Genomic DNA, 20,588 nt, shown 5'->3' on the forward strand with positions numbered 1-20,588 from the left:
TTATATGGGGATTGGAATTATTAAGATAGGCCAAGTGTCAAAATACAGGACCTTCGTGACAACTTTACTACTCAGTTTTTTAAAAAATACAACACAAAGGTCTGTGATGTGGGCTGTACAAGTTTTTGCCTTCAGCGCAGGATTTTAGTTGTGCACAGTAAAGAGCACAAGCACCTATATACAAAATAATGAGAATAAAACAAAACACTGAAAAGCTGCTAACTCCATGAGAATTGTCCATTCTATATACTGAAGAAGACAAGGATGGGTGCACCAAAGTGCTTGATTATGTAAGCAATGACTCCACCTATCCTATGCTCAAGCTAGAAGTGAATGGATATTGCACAACCTGACTTCTGTCATTTTCCAGCTTTTCAATGCTTGACTTTTAGTGTAAACAAAGTTGCTCTAACATTTTTTTTTGGGGGGGGGGGGTAAATTGCCAACAACGACTAAATTTCATATTCTGTACTTTCTGTATCAGTTTATGGAACTTATGTTGCGATTAAAATACTACAGGAATGTAATCTAGCTGACCACGTTAATTACAGAACTCCTTCATTTGGTAGCACCAAGAACGATAAGGAGGCTTTGGTTTCCTGGTTTATTTGGCAATATTAAAGGTAGATAGCTTCCCTTATGGATTCTAGGCTGTTAATTCTGAGCAAGAGAAGTCTCTCAGTTAATCAGGATCTTTGCTCTTAATCTTATTTTTTCTGATAATGCATGACCAACACATGAGCAAATAATGCTCAAATAGTCCACAACTGTAGATGAAAGGCTCATAAAAGAAGTCAGACAGCTGGCAACTGTAATTCTTTCAGAAGAGGATGTGGCAGCAGAGATGGACGGTATTCCTTTCATTTTGACATAGTGATATACTATATATGCAACTCTTGACTGCTTTATATATATAGGAAGCTAGTCCTCATTTTACTACCTTTTATATTCTGCTTGATTTTTTACTGCTGGAATGCTTTTTAGGGAAAACTCTTTAAAATATAAACAGCACTCACTCTGTTTTTCTGGGTTTCTTAGGAGCTTTAATCATCAGAGAGTAGTGTCAGGAAGGCAGTAAGTACCATCTTTGTGAGAGTTCCTCCATGCTGCAGTTTTAGACACTTTAAAATTGTATGTGTTAGAATTACTAACAGTGAGTTACTTTTCACAGACTTTGTGTGTTATTTTTACATTTAGACCAGCTAAACTGCCTAGGCAGTTTTTACAGCTGGCTAAAAAATAGGCTTGTGCATTGTCCAGGGAACTGCAAAATCAAACAGCCATAACAAGAAACAAAAAGAAAAATATGCCACATTCCCTATAACTAGTTCCCTTAAATATATGGCTGCTTATATTCTGCTATATATCTGTTTTTCTACTATGGCTGCCTCAGCAAGCGGTCACCGTGATGCTGCAGATGATTTACGAGAGATATAGTCTCACTAACAGGAAAAAAAAAGAGATTAAAACTTTAAGGATAGCACATGCATTACTGCAGACAAATAGAAAATTACTTTCAAGCTATAAACCAAACCATATTTTTCAGAAAAAATGTCATTTCCATAAGTATAAAATGCAGTATAAGTCATTTTATATACAGTAGTTTGCAAAGCAAAGAGGTGAAACTTTAAGTGCATATAAAGGAAAATCCATCAAGTGTTTTCGGTAAGCTCATTTAGTGCCACAGTTAGTTGCCTGTGCTTTTGCACTGTTTCTGAAGAGCRTGCCATAAAGCACTGCTCCACAGAGCTATTCTGTTGAGCTTCTGGTTGTTGGTTTGGGAGTTTGTTTTTTTTTACTTTGTGTCTTTCAATATTACAACTTAGTCCAAGCATTTCCAGATGCAGTTCTGAAGACTTATTGCTTTTGTCATCTCATTGCCCCATGTCTGACTAACAAACCTGCTTCACAAACAGAGTGAACTAGTGTCTGCCTGCACTTCTAGGAGGCCCTGCTGTGCATTGGACAGAAGGATGTGCTTGAAGTGAACTAGCTCTTTTGCTGTATCACTTAGTGTCAGCCTGTCACCTTTCCTTACTTAGCTACCTAAAGTTCCCCTGACTCAGCGAACAGTTAGGAGATGGCTCTCAAACCTCATCTATTTTATTATGTGCCACTCTCCCTGGARGCCTATCATTTTTCAAGTGGATTTCTGAACTCCTTTTAACTGCATATTCAGTTTCTAAATCCACTTCATGGTACTCTTGTAGGCATGTTTATACTAGGAGAATGTCTTCATCCTTCCTTTCAGTACTACTTTCTCATTTTCTGAAACTATTGCAAAGAGATGTTTCCATGATTGCAGTTGTCTTCAGTAGTTTCAGAGTTGTTTTATGAGTTCAACTATTTCTTACAAGTTTCTCAGGATAGTTTCAAACAGATAGAGCTGGCTGACGCTGTTCTATTTTGCAGACAGTTGCTCTCCTTAGTGCAGATCCTGATATATAATACAAATAACAACTTGGACCTAACATGGCTCAGAGAGATTCTCATCCTGATAACAGGGGCACTACTCAGATATGTGTCACAGGTAACAGCACTGAATTTCTTGCAGATGCAAGAACCTAATAGAGTAACAATTCTGACTGTTCTTGGGAGCAGAATGTCRCCAATTTACTTATGCCCAGCTACTCACAGACATTCAGAGATACAAATMCTATGGAAATTGGTAGAAGTTAGTTACCTAAGTACTTCTGAAGATATGGGCCTTATTTCTCTCTGCCACTAATTCCTGTTCATAAGATAAAGCCATCTTATATCAGGAGAGTGTCATGATGACATCAACATTTAAGAATGTGTGGCACTAGATACAAAGGGTTTTGTATATAACTGGAGATTATATAATAGCTAGTGCTGCTGATACATAGATGGGTGGATATTGGCAGTACAGAAAGAATGGATAGAATCTGGTGTGCATAAACTGGGACTTTGTGAGCTTTTGTTGGTGAGAATATGTTTTTATGGATTATGAGACCAGGTCTCTTCAGGAAGGTGTGCATTTCTGCAAGCATCATTGGATAGCTGAAGAGCTGACAAGAGGAAGCCTGATTCCTGCCTAGTACTTAGGAGGGGGTGAACTTTGGATTCTGGTTATGTCCAATGATGGTCCAATCTAAAATGTAGGCACATTCCAAGAAGTGGGCCTTCTTGAAAACCTTTATTTTTATCCCAGACAGATGGGAGTCCATTTACATCTGCTGTCATTACTCTTTCTCCTCTAGGATGCTGGTGTCCCCATTCAGAGGCAAGAGTTCTTTATAAAAGAGACAGTAGCTGACTGTCTTCAGAAGACCAGCAGGTGTTTAGGTTCAGAGTGAATATGAATTCTGGCACTTGGTCCAATTTATTAGTCCTAGGCAGTCCATTGAGAAAGATGTGCACCTGGTCTGACTAAAGTGGGTAGTAGACTCTGTAAGAAGTTGACATGCCAAATTCAGTCAAGGCAGGCAACACCTACCTGTGCTGCACTAGACTGCCTTCTCAGTGTTTCTGAGATACTCGTTCTCTCTTCATTGATTATAAAGAACTTAGGCTCTTTAGGAGGATAGGATTGAGGCACTTAAAATGTATGTATATTTGCATCTGAATTGGATGCCCAGATTGGATACACCGGTCTCACCCAATGCATGCATTTTTGAACTCRTGAAGAGCATAACATTGACCTTTTTGCTGCAGACAATACAATCTATTCTGTAGGGAAGAAACGATTCTCACATAATTGCAGTTATCTAAATCATGCTTGTATTAGAGACAACATGGAGCTTTTTATCTCTCTTTTACATACTTCTGTACCTCTAAAGCTTACAGTTTCTCATAACACACTGGTGACATCTTCCAGTAGGTGGAGAACCTGAGTATAATGCCTGACACTGAAAACAAAAACAGATAAGGATACAAAGTTTTCCTCTTTTTTTTTTTTCTGTGCATGACAGTTCTTCACTTGAAGCATTTGTAGCACACAGCTACACCTGCATGTATATCTCTCAAGTGAATTCAAGTGTRATTCAATAACTCGGTAAATAAATCATTCCGGCAGCTGTTGTCTTGCATTAAATTGCTCTACTCTTTCCAGAACTTTTCATATTTTAATAGCTTTCTTCATTTTGACAAGAGTTTTCACAGCCTGAGCCTCTTTCACTAAATACAGGGCCAAGTATAYGGTATGACAGTGAACTTAACACCTAATCTCTCATCTTGTTTCTAAGTGTGTATATATAGACATATATTAATATGGAGAGAGATATATTAATCCTTGCCTTAAGTAAGAATATTATCCAGGTGGTTTAAGCAATGGTCTGGGTGAGGGGAACGCTGCAAGGGCAACATGAGAAGACAAGCTCCTAGCAATCCATCAGAAAGTTTTTAACATTGCCGGAGTCTCCTTTTTCTGCTCAGCACCTCTGTGCCTTCAGGGCCTCTTTGTTGGTGTGTGTGTTCTATGGTGTACACACAGAACAATTTTTGACAATTTTGCAGGAAAAGAAAGGGTAAGAAGATGGCATAGTCTTTATGGTACTAGGAGGCTCTGGGCTGCAGTGGGTTGTAAGCACATTCTTAAAATTGAGTACATGCTTATGACTAAGAACATGCCGGAGAATTTCAGTGAAAAGCCCTCGCTAAGAGGAACTCACTGAAACAAACTGCTCTCTGAACGAATGTGCATGCATGTGAAAGTAATGAGTTTTAAAATATTTGGCCTTTGCAACTTCTAATAGCATGAATGATAAAATGCTGAGTAGGGAAAAGTAATTTCCATTTTCATAGCTCCTATCATCTGGCATTTGAGGAAGCTTGAGTTTTTCTTAGTCATGCTGACCATGTGGCACGGCTCAAAAGTCTATCAGGTTTTCCACTAACACCTTTTGTAAGCAGTAATTCAAAGGATCCCCTCGCCCCTGCAAAACAGGGCATTTAAGCTTTTCTTCATATGTATGTTTGTATGTATCATATGCATATGTATTTGCAAAGAACAGAATCCTCTGCCAGTAAAAGCGGGTTTTTTGATCATCTCATATGTGATTAGGTAGTTACACAGGCTCCACACAGAGAAGTTGAGGCTATTTTTTTAGTGAGTAACACTAAATCTCTATTTATCACTTCAAATAGTGCAAAAGAAGGAGCTTAATCACAGAACTTTAAAAATACTGAGGTCCCAAGCTGACAGTCAACTGAATATATGGGTTTCCTATAAGAAATATATACAACATATATACAAGAAGAATATATATAAGAAATATATACAGGTTTCCTACAAGATTCCTATACCTTTGTAGCTCGTTAAACAGAAGAGGTTTTGCCTTGGTCTCTCAGGCTGCTGCTGAAAAATATCACTTCTTGAGTAACTACTTCGTATTAGCCAATATCTTAGAGAATGCAGCTAACATGGACTATACTTCTGTACCGGCTCTTCCAGTTTGGTATAAGGCAAGTCAACCTGTTTTTACAAAAGAAATTGTTCACAGCTTATCACCAGCTCAGACTATCAAGACATCAGGCTGTGCTTATGTACTGCTGCAAGGAGGGCAAGGAGGAGTCAGGGCAATCACTACACCTTTCCATTCCAGCAGACAGCAGAGCTAATCAGGTTTACAGGAGAACATGTGCCTTAGGAGACTGGTAAGGCTTCAGAAAAAAACATTTCCCAGAACTTCTATTACAGCATCACAGATACCACTGATGTGAACACAGACCTCTGCACTGAAGGGCCTCTGATCCCCCAAAGTTTACGGCTTTTATAAAGTCTCTGACATGATCCATTTTTTTGTGGTGGCTGTTCACAAAGTGCTGTCAAGCCACTGTGTTATTATCTTTGCATAGAGTTCATATGCTTCAATCATTAGTTGAAATTTTGTAGCAAGAAAGCAGATCACCATGCCAAAGAAAGATCATATTCAAAGTTTTCTGACCTTGTGGATCTCACAACTCCATTGCCTGCAGATTAAAATACAYACTGATGTGGAAAATAGTAATTTTAACAGAGTTTTAAAGTTCAGAGTTAGTATCTAACTGGAGGTAGAGATGTGAGTTTGGTGGTGGAAAACACATAYATTGTGTTGTTTAAATAATGATGGCAACTGGTACAGAGGAATAAAGTTCCATTTTCTGCTCCTGTTATGATTTGGCACTTCACTAGTTTTTTTCTTAGTTCCCAAGGTTAAAGAAGCAGCTGTCTTTGGTCCTCTTCTGGCACAGAAGAAAGTTCCACTATCAACACCAGAGCAAGAAGGTAGATTATTTTTATTCTCTACAGTCTACATTTATTTTATTTGTGTCTTCATGGCAATCTTTACTAGCTAAGCTTCAGAACAAGTTTTAAAGTCTTTAATATAAAACAAAAGTTTTCTTAGCAGTTTGGACACAGTATCTGGCCCAAACCATTCTGGCAGTTCCAGTGTATGAATCTAATATTGTGTCCTCTTAAAAATATCTTTTAACTGTTTATAAGCCATGTACAGAAAGTTCCCCCACCCAGAAACTTGACTTGCAATTAAATTTCACTTGATTTATTTCAGAGTCATGAAAAACAAAGTCATTTTGGTCATCTATAAAATGAAAGCATGTTAGAAGAGTGTTGCATATACGCAGCCATAGCCAAACATCCTTCACTTATTTTCTCTTGGCTTTTCTCCTGGTCCTCTATCAGATGTCAGTAGAAGTTTCCTCTGAATAAGACTAAATAAATATTTATCCTAAATCTTAAATATTAATTAAATTCCTGTGAATTCATGATATTCCACAATTCATTAGTATGTTCTGTGGATATCAGAGTAAGATGATATTTTCTTCTCTTTGTCACATTAAAAAATTGTAAAATCRGTCAGAGGACCATATGAGGTCCAAGACCAGCCAATTTATGTACAAAACTTAAATTTCTGCCATGCCCTAGGACACTATTTCACACATTTTTAAACAGAAAGCTTCACTAGCTGCTGGGAACTATAACAGATTGTAGTGTAGTTCTGGTCAAAGCAGATCATACATGCAAATCAAAGGACACTGTCACCCTCTCTCATAGTAGTAGAGTTATGTGATGCAACAACTTGATTTTAAGTTGTGCAGCCTTTCTGAGGTAGGTGAAGTGAGCAGGAAGCTAAAAATATGCTGTAAGACACAATCATGAAGCTGATTGTATGGACCTGATTATGAGAGCCATTTAGAAAGCAGAATTCAAGAGGTGGAAACAAGAGATTGCATTGAGCTAATGTATTTACAGAGCAGCAGCATTCTCCTGTGAATTTACCAGCTAATGAGCAGTGGCTGAAATGTTGGGATTAACTGTAATTGGGGTTCTTTTTAGGACAAGGTGGGTTTCACCCAAAAATGATCCATAAATACTTACACATCTTAAAAAATCAAAATAGACAAACATGCTGGCTAACAGTAAGTGTGAAATACTGTGTTTTTTTCCCATCCAGAGAGCTGTAGTCTTGGAAACAAAGTGTTTATACCGTAACGCTCTCTAAATGCCATATACTGCACTTTTCTGTCTCATGATAAAATATATTAAAAGAACAATATGACTGTGTCTTTCTAATGAAATTCAGATGGCTGATATATTATTCTTAATCTGCCCTATTGTGCACAGTGATTATTTCTTAACATATAATGCTTTTGATCTGCAGAGTTACAAAGGTTGTGGTGCACTCTGGATGACAAGTTTTTTGCAGTGTGCTCTAAAGGTCAATTGATTTGGGCTGTTCCCCATTTGATGTTGTATGAGTATTGAGTGCTGAAGCAAAGGATTCCTCTCATGGGAGGCCTGCCTCTCCCTTTAAATGGAAAGAACTGGAGCTTGAGCATCTCAGCTGTTTACAGCTACAGCAGTATAACACATGGAGAGAGGAAGACTCTAGACTTGGCACATCCCAAACCATTTATGGTGTTAGAGTTCCAGAACTGACACCTCAAACTACACCTGGCAGGTATTCAGTGTACAAAACAAAATATAAAATCATACACAGGCAAAAGACTGGCAGTAAAAAGGCACAATAGATTTTGCTGAGTTAAGGAAATAATTACTTCATCAATTCTAATGTGCTTTTTTGAAATTTAATCTAGGTCAATACTATGTGAACTCAGATTCTGGATACTTTTAGAATGACCTACACATTCATAACTAGATGAATAAAAGCCAATCATTTTTATCAATACTTACATAATGCTGCTCTTATCTCTGTGTTTCCATTGTCAATTTTTTTCCAGTTGACTGCAGCTTCAGTCGGGGGGTCTGCGACTGGAAACAAGATACTGATGATGACTTTGACTGGAATCTTGCTGATCGAGATAGTGGTATTTAAATATCTGTCTTCTAGCTATGGTTTAATTTGATGGCTCAGCACCTCCAAAAAGAGGTGGAGGGAGGGAAGAATGGAAACAGCAATTAGGTTTCCTATCAATGGGTTAGCTTTAGAAAAGCAATAATCATAGAAGGAGAAAGAGAAGATGGGGTGGAGATTGTTTCTTTGAARTATCCTTGGCAATTGCTACTCGGCAGTATATTTCAGCACAAATGAATCAAAAGATGAGAAAAAGGATTAGAAAAAAATGGTAAGAATTGCAAGATATAAAACAACAGAAACCATATTAGAGTTACATGTGAAGCCTCTCAAAGACTGGTAGAGCATTTAACAACATATCTGTCATCTTTAGATGGATGTGGCAATGTAGTAGTCATTCACATGGTTTAGACGTAGCACTGTGATAACTGATCAGAAATGTCAAACTCTGCAAGTTAAAGTAGTTAAGTCATTACTTAGAATGAGCCAAGGGAGGGCCCTATTCAAGAGCCACCAACACCCGACTGCTACAATGGCAGGCCTGATGAAACCTGACAAAATGTGCCATGAGTGCAACATGTGAGTACTGTGCTGGTGTTTTTAAAAAGGTGTGGCTGAAGAAATTTGCTTCAACGGATGTATCTTCCGTTGTGACATGGGAAATGTTGCGGAAAGTGCTGCAGTAGGGACCAGTGGATCCTGCAGACCACTTGCTCCTGTTCTTATGTACATATTGTCTATCTGTTCCCTCACAGTCTTTTCATCCCAGTCTTTCTTCACTAATCCTTCCTCTCCTGCTCTATATATTTCCTTTCCCCCAAGACCCTTCTCTATCCCATCACTTCCAGGAAGACCTTACCGAGGCCTTACGCCATTCCCCCAAACTTAGATTTGCTGACTATGACTTTATGTATTGGCCCAGATGTTTTATCCCATTGCTCTACTGTGTGTCTTTCTCATCTGATTGGACTTGCAGGATTTAGGGAATAAACTACCAGCTCCTTCATGAGCTTGTCATCACTATGGAGGGCACTGGAGAGAGACTTGAGCTAACACTACTGAGCTAGCTCAGGTATTTGAAATAGTCTGACCACAAAGGCACAGCAGCATGTTTCAGGCTGTTGTATTTGAAAAATTGAGATGATTTTGCCTTTGAAAGATACAGAAAATTAGGAAGCATGACTGTAATTGCCAATGAAATATGAACTCATCTCCTCTGTAAACCGATCTGACTTCCAACAGTGCAAGCTCATTCCTTGTAAAGTATACTCCCTGCTGCTTTTCTCCAGTCTGATTTTAAATTATTCAAGTAACACAGCTTCCCCTTGTTTTCTTAGCAAAATTGTATTCAATCTGCTAATATATAACACAAGTCCATTAAAGGCGCCTTTTCCTTTTTTTTTGTTACAAGGTGATGGTTACTACATGGCAGTTCCAGCCTTTGTGGGGCACAAGAAGGATATGGGCCGTCTAAAACTTCTCCTTACTGACCTCAAACCAAAGAGCAGCTACTGCTTGATTTTCAGTTATCGGCTTGCTGGTGAGAGAGTGGGGAAACTTCGAGTGTTCCTGGCCAGCAGAAAAACTGCTCCTGTCTGGGAGCAAAGCAAGGGAAAAGATGAAAGGTGGAGAACTGGAAAAATAGAAATATTTCAGGGAGCTGAAACAACCAACAGTGTAAGTATATGACAATTTATAAGCCAACTACCCTAACCAACAGAACCACACAACAACACAACGCAACAACAGCTTAATTTCCTAATACTTAGTGTTACTGACATTTATATACTGACAAATACTGACAATTGAAAGTCTCATCTGAAATGAGAAACGGCAACACAATTTTAAGGAGGCAGAAAAGTTATCTGGTTGAATTTTCAGAAYTGAATTACCCCAGTTGGCCAGGACACTGATGCTAGTAATCCTATCATTTTGTAAAAACTGCACCAGATCATAAATTAACACAATCAGTCAATCAAAATCTCTGCTTAATATCTCATGGAACAAAAGGCATAAATCTGTGCCGGAAAGGATGAAAATGATACCTGTTTCATGCAACAGAGCACTCTCAAACTACGCAAAACCAGACCATTAGAGAAAAAGAGACATCATTTATAATAAAGGATGGTCAATCAACCTAGACGGAGCATGAAATGCTAACCAACAGGGAACACTATAAACTCTTATATCTGAAAACTGCCTCAATCAGGGCTCAATCAGCAAGTTTCTCCTTGAAATTCTAGGGCCTGGTTTTCATTTATGTGAATGTATGTTTTTACTGCTGTGTAAAAGGTTCTACTGTGAGTATAAATGAAATGCAAGCCCTTTTTAAGGTTCTTTGCACTGCTAAAATGATGTACAAGAGCCCTTACATAAACAAGAATCAGAGTGTAAACTAAAAGCCCAGGCATCCTAGTCATAAAAATGAATGTAAKGTATATACAGGATCCAAAAACTAAGCCTCAAAATAGATGAAAAATGGACAGCTGCAATGTCTCCAAGGAAAGGAGTGCACAAACATCACATTCTGTGATATAGCTATATAATAAGATTTCACTCAATTTGCATTTTCTTTGTACAATGACAATAAGTAATCCTATTAAAGGAATCCATTTGGTAGAGTAAATCTGTGTAGAGGATTATCAGTTTAGTTCAAGTATTACAAGGAAATTATAAAAACTGCAAGGATTTAAGTCATTAAGTCTTTCCTGCATTGTGATACAACATTCCTCAGATGTAGCATTATAGCTAATTAACATTAAGAGTTGCTAAATGGTTGGATAAACTACATTTTCACTGATAATACACCTCTTTTCTTATGACAGATTACTTTTGAATCAGAACGTGGGAAGGGCAAAACTGGAGAAATTGGAGTGGACAATGTTATACTAGCTTCTGGTTTATGCCCCGAAGATACCTGATAACGGAGATTTCAGTATGTTGATTTTAATCCTATTTTAATATTTGCCTTATTATTCGTGCATTTTTTGTCATTCTCTAGATAAAAAGCAAAAAAACCCAAACCCAAAACAAAAACAAAAACAGTGCCTTGAACTTAATGAAGCAATGCAAACAGAAAAACTGACATGTGCAAGATGCAGAATACTCCTATTGGTACACCTTTTAATAAGAATTATTCTAGTACATGCTTTGCATGTAGCACTACTGTATTTTATCATTCAAGGTCAGGGTTTATAAAATATTGAAATACTTTTCTAGCCTTTCTACAATTGGTAGGCTTTTATTCCTTGAAGTTCTTCTCAAGACTATTCTTAAGTCTTCTATTTCATTTCTTCTGCTTCACAAGAATATAAAGCAATATTTAAGACGTTGTTACCACATCAGGTGATGTAACTTGAACTTCCTACTTAGTGTGTAGATATTAAATCTATTCAACAAGTAAGAAGAAAGAGAGGAGGTTTTCTTCCTCCTCAGTGGAGGTAAGCAAATTCTAAGTGGAGTTATGTCTTTAGATGTATTTTCATTGTTAATAAAGTCTGTAAAATATCTGTTTGTTATCCATGTCTTTGAGTCACACAAATCACTGTTCAGAAATGATCCCTGTATATTTTTATAAGGATTTATGTAGGCCTTCTTTACTTCACAGAAGTGTGAACCAACAGTTTTCATTTTCCAGGGTACAGCATAGCTTATTGACCACACAATCAGGCTTATTCTTATGCAATTGAAAAAAAATCTTTGCTGCAAGTCCCTTCATGTCCCTTTAAACTTAAAAAGAAGTGATGGAGAATATCCACCATCCCCAGGTACCAGGAGGTGGACAGAATGTTCTCACAGAAAGTAGGAGCTGACACCTTCCCCCTTCACCCGCATGCATGAGCACAAACACACATACACACATCTGTACAAATGCACATGTACACACACACACACATTTGAGGAGGGCCTAGAATCCAGGTTCCACCTTTTCTGAACAGAAGTCAATGACTATGCCATGGCGCAAAAGACCACCTTCTCCTCTCTTGTGTTTTTTTCTGAAAATACCTAACAGTCCTAACAGTCTGAATCCCAAGCAGACAGAGATGTCCATGGAGAAGCTCTAATTCAGGCAATGTTCAGTTATACGTGAGTGCATAGGTAATCCTCTTGGTTAGCTCTGTATGTCCCCTTCTGGATTGACTGCTCATCATTTATTATTAGTGATGCCTTTTATTTCATTTGTTGTATGAAAAAGGGGACRCCTGAAACAATTGAATAAACTTTTGGAGACCTACACTGAAGAACCCTGAAGAATTTAGCCTATACAAACCCAAGTTTTTTAACAAAAAGCAAATAACTCCAAAAGTCCAAAAGACCTTAAATTGCACCTATGAAATAAGTCAGGGATGTTTGAGACATTTCTTGTTAAAACGCAATCTTTTTGCACTTGTAACACAGCTGAGGAAATGGTAAACAAGACTGGAAATATCTGGAAGGTTTTCAATAGCAATGTAATCTGCATGTGTTTGCTTTTTGTTAGAACTCATATGTTTTATGGAACAGGTGCTTTGAGAACTGCACATAGATTTCAGCTTTGACACATGAATTTCTTTGCTGGTGTCTTTGGAGGTGCTGAAGAAATTACAGAATAAGAACTTGAGAGAAACAAATTCTCCTTAATCTCAAGGAAAAAAAAAGAGAGAGAGTTTCAAAGTGWGGAGAAACTTCTCTCAGGAATGGATTGGATGCCCACTATGATCTTAAACTCCTTGAAGAACCTGATCAGAATGAGGTACAAAAGTAGGATTGAGTCATAGAAGTATTTTGTTTCCTCACTTTTTCTAGAGAGGTCTTAGTGTCTGAGGTTGAATGGTTCCATCCTTACTGAAGACTGAGAAAACAAAAGAACAATGCTATTGAAATAAAATTTTGTGTGTCTAGCTTCAAACAGCAATAATTTACATGTACACAGTGCCTCCAAAGCTTAAGAATCCTACATTTCTTTATAAACTTTATGCAGCACTGATTTGAACACTACCATGCAAAAAGATATATTTGAACTATACACCTAGAACAGACCTGGACTACTTGAAAGAAATGCAGCTAGGCATTTCTTATATGTGCAGTCATTTGGCATATAAAAATGATTTCATCCCCTATATTTATCATAGGTTAAATACTGCCTGCATAAGGTGTAGCATCTAGAGACTACTTGCCCAGTACAGAAAGGACAAAGAGCAAATACAATGTTCATGATCTAATATGGAACCACATATGCCAATATTTAAATATTTTTTGTTGGTTTGATCATGACTGTGGCAGTTACTTCACTAGTAGTATTCCACCTGAAAGACAAGATAAAAAGCAAATAGTATGTATTTCATGGCATGAGCATGAAAATACTTTGCATTTATCAGCAAAGATTGCAATAGCTTCTGTAATGCTTTCTGTAGTAGATGCATAAATTGTTTCCAATTTGTTCACAATGGATTGTCAGATATAACATGACATGCATCACAGAGATCATAGAAATAATTCTAGCATAAGATCTGAAGAGCAAAACTGAAACATTTTTTTGTTGCAAACAAATTTGACGATAGCTTCTGCAGAAGCAACAAAATTACTCATATTATGTATAGATATTCATACAAAGCACATTTGTGCGTCAGCAAATTAACTAGTATTGTCTGCAACATTCACGCAAAAGACGCAACTGCTCAGGACAAAGCTATGTGTTTCTCTTTCAGCTGAAAATAATTAAAGGGCATATTATGCCCACAGCCATTAATGCCTCGAAATGGTCCTGACAGTTTTCCATTACTGCGCTACTGAAATCCATTACCTACTTGATTATTTAAGACAGCAGTGAAACTGCATTGGGAGTATTTCAAAATGTAAAAAGTATACTACAGTCAAGTGATTTGAACTTTGATAACATCCTTTGCTGCTCTTAAGCCTGATAAACTTTGGAGACAGTACTCCGCCTACAAGTTAATGGAAAAAGAGAACTTTAAGCTGATTATCCAACACTACATTACATCCTTCAAAATGTGCTCTACAGATGTGACCATTTTAGCTTGAAGGTTGTACAACAAAAGTTTTCAATCACTTTTCTTCAACTACCAAAAGAATTAAAGGAGACATTTCGTTTTGTCAGCCTGGAATACATGGAAATGCTGAGGCATGTTCCCACAAGATAGTTATCTTAGAGCCTGCAATTGAAATGATCTTAAAACATTTTCCAGCTATGAGATGTTATTTTTATATATTAAGTAAGGATTCCCCACTGCAGTTCTTAAGGATCATAAGATGAAGATAAGGGAGAAATGCTTTCAGTGACTGATTACTACTCATATTTACTTCATAACATGCTATAAAGCTTTTAGGATACAGTCAGAAACCTGCATGTACTGAAATCTATGATAATATATTCATTAAAAGTAAGTAACAAGAAAGAGTTGGTGACAAATTATTTCGTCGTGTGTACTGTTATGTAAAAGCTCATCATGTCAAAACGAATTGAAAAGAATTCCTATTTTTGATAATTACCTCTCAAGTACCTGCCTTTCAGTTGAATTTCAACAGACAAAATTACATTAATACAATTCATCCAGTCTCCCTGAGCCACCCGCACCAAAGCACACTCCCAAATTTTCAGTAAGTGAACATTATTGAATCTTTGACAAAACACTGGCTGTGAATTTTTTATCTGAGGAATATTTAGTCCTGAGTGACTCAGTAAAGCATAAGTGTATGTTTTAGAAGTTTGCTTTTCTGTTTTGGTTTCCCTTTTCAGGAAATAACCTAATACTCTGTCTTAAAATCCTTGTTCGCTCAATTTCTTAACATTTATGTAATGCATTATACCAATTTCTATTTCAAATGCAGCCCTGAGAACTCCTTGGACAGAGTTTAGAAATCATTTGAATAGTGATCCTTTTAAATCCTCAGAATAATGCTAACTTTAATCCCATATTTATTAATTAATTTTAAAATGAAAGTAAAATATTATTGATTTATATTGATATTATTAATGAAAATAAATAAAAAATATATAAATATAAAAATATAAAAAATATTTCAAAGCTAAATACCATCTAAAATAGTAAAATGTATGATAAACAAGTAGTGTATTTGATGCCATTAGAAATACAGATTTGAGTTAAAGAAAATGGCATCTCCCTAAACTGTCCTTAAAATACAGTTTCATTCCTTATCCCTCATATGCTTGTCTCTTTACTTCTATGCAAAGATCATGCTCCTCCAATCACCTGTATGGTGTGCAGAAGCGCTGAATATCTTCACACATATGCATGGTCATGGCCCAACTCTGAGCACTCTCTTAAATGATTCCCAGGCACAATTTGGGAGTGAGAATGTTCCAGGAACAACTCCCAGGATGCATTTTGCATGCAGCAGCCCCATTTTTAGTAGCACAAATGGAGGAGGTGTTTAGGAGACACATTTAATTTGCTGGTATAGGTTTTCTATACAGACAATAGCAAAGTTGGCAGCTCACTGGCAGCTCTTTCCAGAGCTGACTGCCCTACTTTTTGCTTTCTGCCGGCTGTATGGGAAATATCTGTGCTTAACTTTGTTATCCCAAATCTGTTCGCTGAGCTGGACACCTTTGGGATGAAAGGCAGTAAATATGACTTAAGTGGTTAAAGCTGGCAGTCAGAATCTGGCCCTTGATTTCAGGCTGATGGTGTTACCAAACGGCTCCAGACAAGAAAGAGTCTCAAGGCGGGGGGGGGAATGGGGGAACTGTTACCAGCTTGGACAAGAAGGAGTCTCAACAGGAGCCTCAGACAAACATACCCAAGGACGCAGGTGCAGCTGGGACTGATACATCCTGAGAAAGTACAGATAAACCAGCAGAAGCCAGTGGGAACCAAGATTAGGACCAAGACAGCTTTTCTCAAACAAGAAAGCAGGCCAAGTTGAGACCATGTATGGAAAAGTAGAGCAAAGTTCATGGCAAGACACTGAGTGACACCTCTTCTGACACCACTAGGGACCACCAGAGACCACCAGAGACCCCCACAGAAGACCCCCCAGAGACTCAGACAGCATGCATAATGATTATGTAAATGTAGTAGTTAGTTCTAGGAAATAGAATGAATATGTACAATAATTCCTGAAAATTTAATGCATATGTATATGATAGAGCAATATAAACTTTAGATGATGCGTCACACGGTGTGCACGTTAGGTGGAGCTATCCCCCGTGTACCCGGTGCCGTAATAGAGTGCCTGCTTCTTAATGCTACATTGGTGTTAAGGAGTTTTGGTCCCGATTTTGGTGACAATTGCAGTTTAACAGTAAATTACAGTATTTTGATTCACTGTAGTTTATTGGTTTCRTTGCTATACTTGATAGTTTAATATATGGTATTTGGAGGTATCACATCAGAGGTTAACTTCTTGTCTGAAAAAAATGAATCAATTTACAATTATTTTATACCATAAAAGACAGAAGTCATAGGCATGATAAAATGGTAGAAAATAATGATAAAAGCCTTTGAGAAATATATGCCATAAAGTGATCAGGGACAATATACTTCTAAATAAAAAAAGCAATCCTCTCAAGCACTATTCTTATTCTAAACCAAGTAACATTCAGAGCAGATTAAAAAGTGCTAGAGCAGATCTTGGAGTAACAAAATACTCAAGAAAGCCAAACATGCCTTTACAGTGAATTACTCATTAACATCACCTTCTTGGCCAGGATATAAACACATATGGCAGTCCTAATTTCCATTGTCTTCTCTGAAACTGCCTCAATGGTAAAAGAAACAGTAACTTTTCACAGAGGCTAGGGACTGCTTGTAGAATCACCCAACCAAGGTAACAAATTTTGCAGCTGATACAACATTATGCAAGATAGTCAAACCTAAAGCTGACTGCAAAGGATCTTGTGATACTGAATTACTGAACAAGAAAATGGGATGGGAAAATACATTGTGGGTGATTGCAAAGTAATGAAACAGGAATAAATAATCATCATTACATCTGTGTACTCAGGGGCTCTAAATTAGCTATTACCTCTAAAGAAAATGATATGAGATTAACTGCAGATACCTTTGAAATGTTCCCTGGCACTGAAAAAGGCAAAAAGCACATGAAGCACATAAATGTTCCATCTCCATACTGTGTTACCATGTATCTTTCCTGTATTTCCCATATTGACGTTGCTRTCCACCATGTCCTATAGTGCTAAAAACAGGACCACTTTGCAGTTGACTTCTTACTTGCTGGTTCCTTCAGTCCATGTGCTTATCAGTGGTCATCACAATTTGGGAACCTTCTTCTTTAATGTCCAGTTACTATTTCAAGAACATTGTGTATGTGAACAACCCCTGAACAAACACAGCTTTAAGAACCTCACGACAAATTGATATTTGACTAACCAACACCAGATTGGTTAGTTGTGGACGTATAGCAGAAAAAGAACAGGCAGAAAGAGATAGCAGTCCATCTTCATGCTGGTACAGGTTCTCTTAAGTAAGTACTTTGCACAGCTGGGCAAGTTACTCAGATAGCTCCCTAACAGTACACTTTCTCTGGCAGAATTTCTTCACAGATCCTGCTGGTAATTAAATTTCAGGTCTTCCTAGCAGTATGATACCTCCACCATGTAGTGGTACTCCTGCCCTGGAAGAGCCAGGATACATATGGTAAACAGCTCTCATTAATTCTCCCCAGTTCACTTTACGTGCACCATCTTCATTCTCTAGGTTCAGCACCTTTCAGTGTTGCAGAATATCCACAAAGACCTCAGAACTGCCTTCTATTAATTGGCCCTCAAATAGGAGGCAGCTCATCTAAGGTATCCTTGATTTTCATTGCTTGTAGAAACACACAGAAGAGATGACTACCCAGAGTTAGTTAGCAGATCTTCATGTGACAGCTAAAATAACACCTGCTTCTGAAACTGTAAAGAAGTTAGTTGTCCCATAATGTATTACAAATAAATTCACAGAAAGACGCTAGGAAATCTAAATTCAGAATGTAGTACCAAAATAGTAATGCAGTCCAGGGAAGGCATACCAACCTTGAGCTGGCACAGCCACAAGTCAGGAGGTGAACATACGCTTCAGTGCAGCCTTCTATGCGTTCTTAGGTTCTGTGCTTCCTTGCATGTGCAATGGGAGTCAGACTCTAACACATACACTCTAAATACTTTAGATGGTGTCCAGATGCAGAACCAAGCTTGGGAGGGAACAGCCAGGGCTACTGCTTCGAGTAATGGTGGACCTTAGTCAGCTGAACTGTGGARTAATGCAAGCCATTCAATGCACTGGTGAGAAGGGTGAGCCTCATATCTTGGCCTCTGCTCACAGCCCACATGAGTCTAATACCACCTCTGCCCATATAATAGTTTCTGAAGTGGTAATTAGAGATTTTTATATATTCATGCTGCAGTGTTCTTCCCAAGCAACCGGAGGCTGGTTACAGTCCTCCTGAAGCAGGATGGAATGACAGACCTTTGCTTCAGGGGCTGTGTAAGGTCTGACAGGAAGGAAGTGTGTCACTGGACATCTGCCAAACTTTTTGAAAGTCTAATTTAGGGACCTGCAGGTTAATTAAAGAAATTGATCTCATCTGTGACATTACTCTCAGGAACCACACTTTGATAAAGCTTTTAGTCTTGGATCTAGGATTTTGATATGGACCCATTATTTATGGTACACTTTGAACTGGAATTCACAAGGATTAAAAGAGTAGTAACATCAGTAATACTTTATAATAATCCTTATAATTTTGTTAATTTAATCCTCTTTCTTTTGGTGGCTTTTGATCAACCTTCTGGTAATGATAAGCTGAAGATATGCTTCTTCTTTTCACAATGTAAGGAAAATGTCAGTCAATAAATTTATATTTTTGTTAGCAACCAGTCTCAGCAAGACTAAAACCAGAATTCACTGCACGTGCACTCAGGCTAATCAAATATGAAACTCACTCATGATTGCCACAGGGAAGGTGTTAGTTAAGTGAGTTCACACCTRGGTCAGACAGTTCTTTGTTCTTTGCTGTAAGGGAAGGAATAACCTGAGGGTAACTTTGAGCACAATCTACACCTGAATCAGCCTATTGCCCTCACACCTCCCAGCTAAGAACCTCTCCAATGTGTGAGAGAGCAACACTGCCAGAGGACAAGCCTGGTATGTCAGGTCACATCATGAGAGAGAGGCCATGGCAATGCACTGAAGTGTCACACTGAATGTGTCACTTGTGGGGCTTGGTAATGTGACCCATGATGTGACCCAACACAGCTGGCCAGCAGATCAAAGAATTGGGCRGTCTGCTACCTCCAGTGTATCAAGATGTGAAAGAGGAGAGGTTTTGGCTTTGTGGTGCACAAAGACATGAAGACATTACCCCTCACTGTAAAGGACTAGGAGGTAGATGGCAGTTGTACGAGTGTCCCACTCAGTGTCCAAGAATAAGCTGGAGTGAGTTTAATCCACAGTAGTCAAGGCACATGGAAATGAATAGCATGAACAGCCATAATTAGGGCAGGTGAGCAGTATTACTGTCAAGCTCATCTACCACCTGATTATGAAAGTTTTATCTGATCACACATAAACAACAGCAGTTCAAAGTTAGCCTAAGGAAATTCAGGACCTGATCCTCCTCCCTCTCAAAACTGGATCAGATCCTAAAAGTATAAAAATGATTGAAATGAATAGGCATCCAAGACTTCTTTGTGTGAATGAACATGCCTTAAATGCTGTCTATGTGGTGGGAGGTACTCTCACAAAATGAAATCTGTCAGAGTATGAAAGTATGGCCCAAACCTTGGATTTTCACAGTATATAAATATGAAATTTGTGTAGGCTTCTGTTCCACTTATCATTCAGGATGAAGGCAGAGATGACTGTCTGATACAATTTGATCCCCGTTTCATTTCGTTATAATGATTCAGTCACTAGTGCTTGCACTATGTCATTTTTTCCTAACTTGCTAGTGGGAAGGTAGTGTGCCTTTTCATGAACTGAATCATACATCTGGATGACAGATAGATTTTGTTTCTTCTGGGAACTGTAAAAACAATATAAATTTAAGACCTTTTTTGACAAAATAAAACCTTCAAATTGAGGGGTACTGAATCAGAAACCTCTTTAGAAAGAACTAAGGCACTGGACCGTAAAACAAATGCCACAGTGTGCACCTCTCTTTCTGTGGGCCACTTTTTATTTCTTTCATAATTTGCTGGATCTGAGTGCCTCTCTCAAGATGCTTCTATCAACAATTTTGCTGCCCATCTTACATCTGATGGGCAGTTAACAAGCATGAAAAATACAGGTGGCCCCATTGTGCTCCTCTGGGATGAAGAACAGAGAGGGAAAATCAGAAAAGCCTGTG

General features: G+C 38.0%; 1 protein-coding gene across 1 annotated transcript in view; it reads left to right on the top strand.

Moving 5' to 3' along the window:
- Window positions 1-11,197, top strand: part of EGFL6 (EGF like domain multiple 6) — a 45,876-nt gene extending 34,679 nt beyond the window's left edge. The window contains exons 9-12 of the mRNA XM_026062921.1: window positions 6,146-6,226; window positions 8,203-8,289; window positions 9,688-9,953; window positions 11,102-11,197. Of these exons, the coding sequence (XP_025918706.1) occupies window positions 6,146-6,226; window positions 8,203-8,289; window positions 9,688-9,953; window positions 11,102-11,197 (530 nt within the window). The remainder of the gene's footprint in view (window positions 1-6,145; window positions 6,227-8,202; window positions 8,290-9,687; window positions 9,954-11,101) is intronic.
- The last annotated feature ends 9,391 nt before the right edge of the window (window positions 11,198-20,588 follow it).

Source organism: Apteryx rowi, unplaced genomic scaffold (assembly GCF_003343035.1).
Source record: "Apteryx rowi isolate R43461 unplaced genomic scaffold, aptRow1 scaffold_196, whole genome shotgun sequence".
Taxonomy (NCBI): Eukaryota; Metazoa; Chordata; class Aves; order Apterygiformes; family Apterygidae; genus Apteryx; species Apteryx rowi.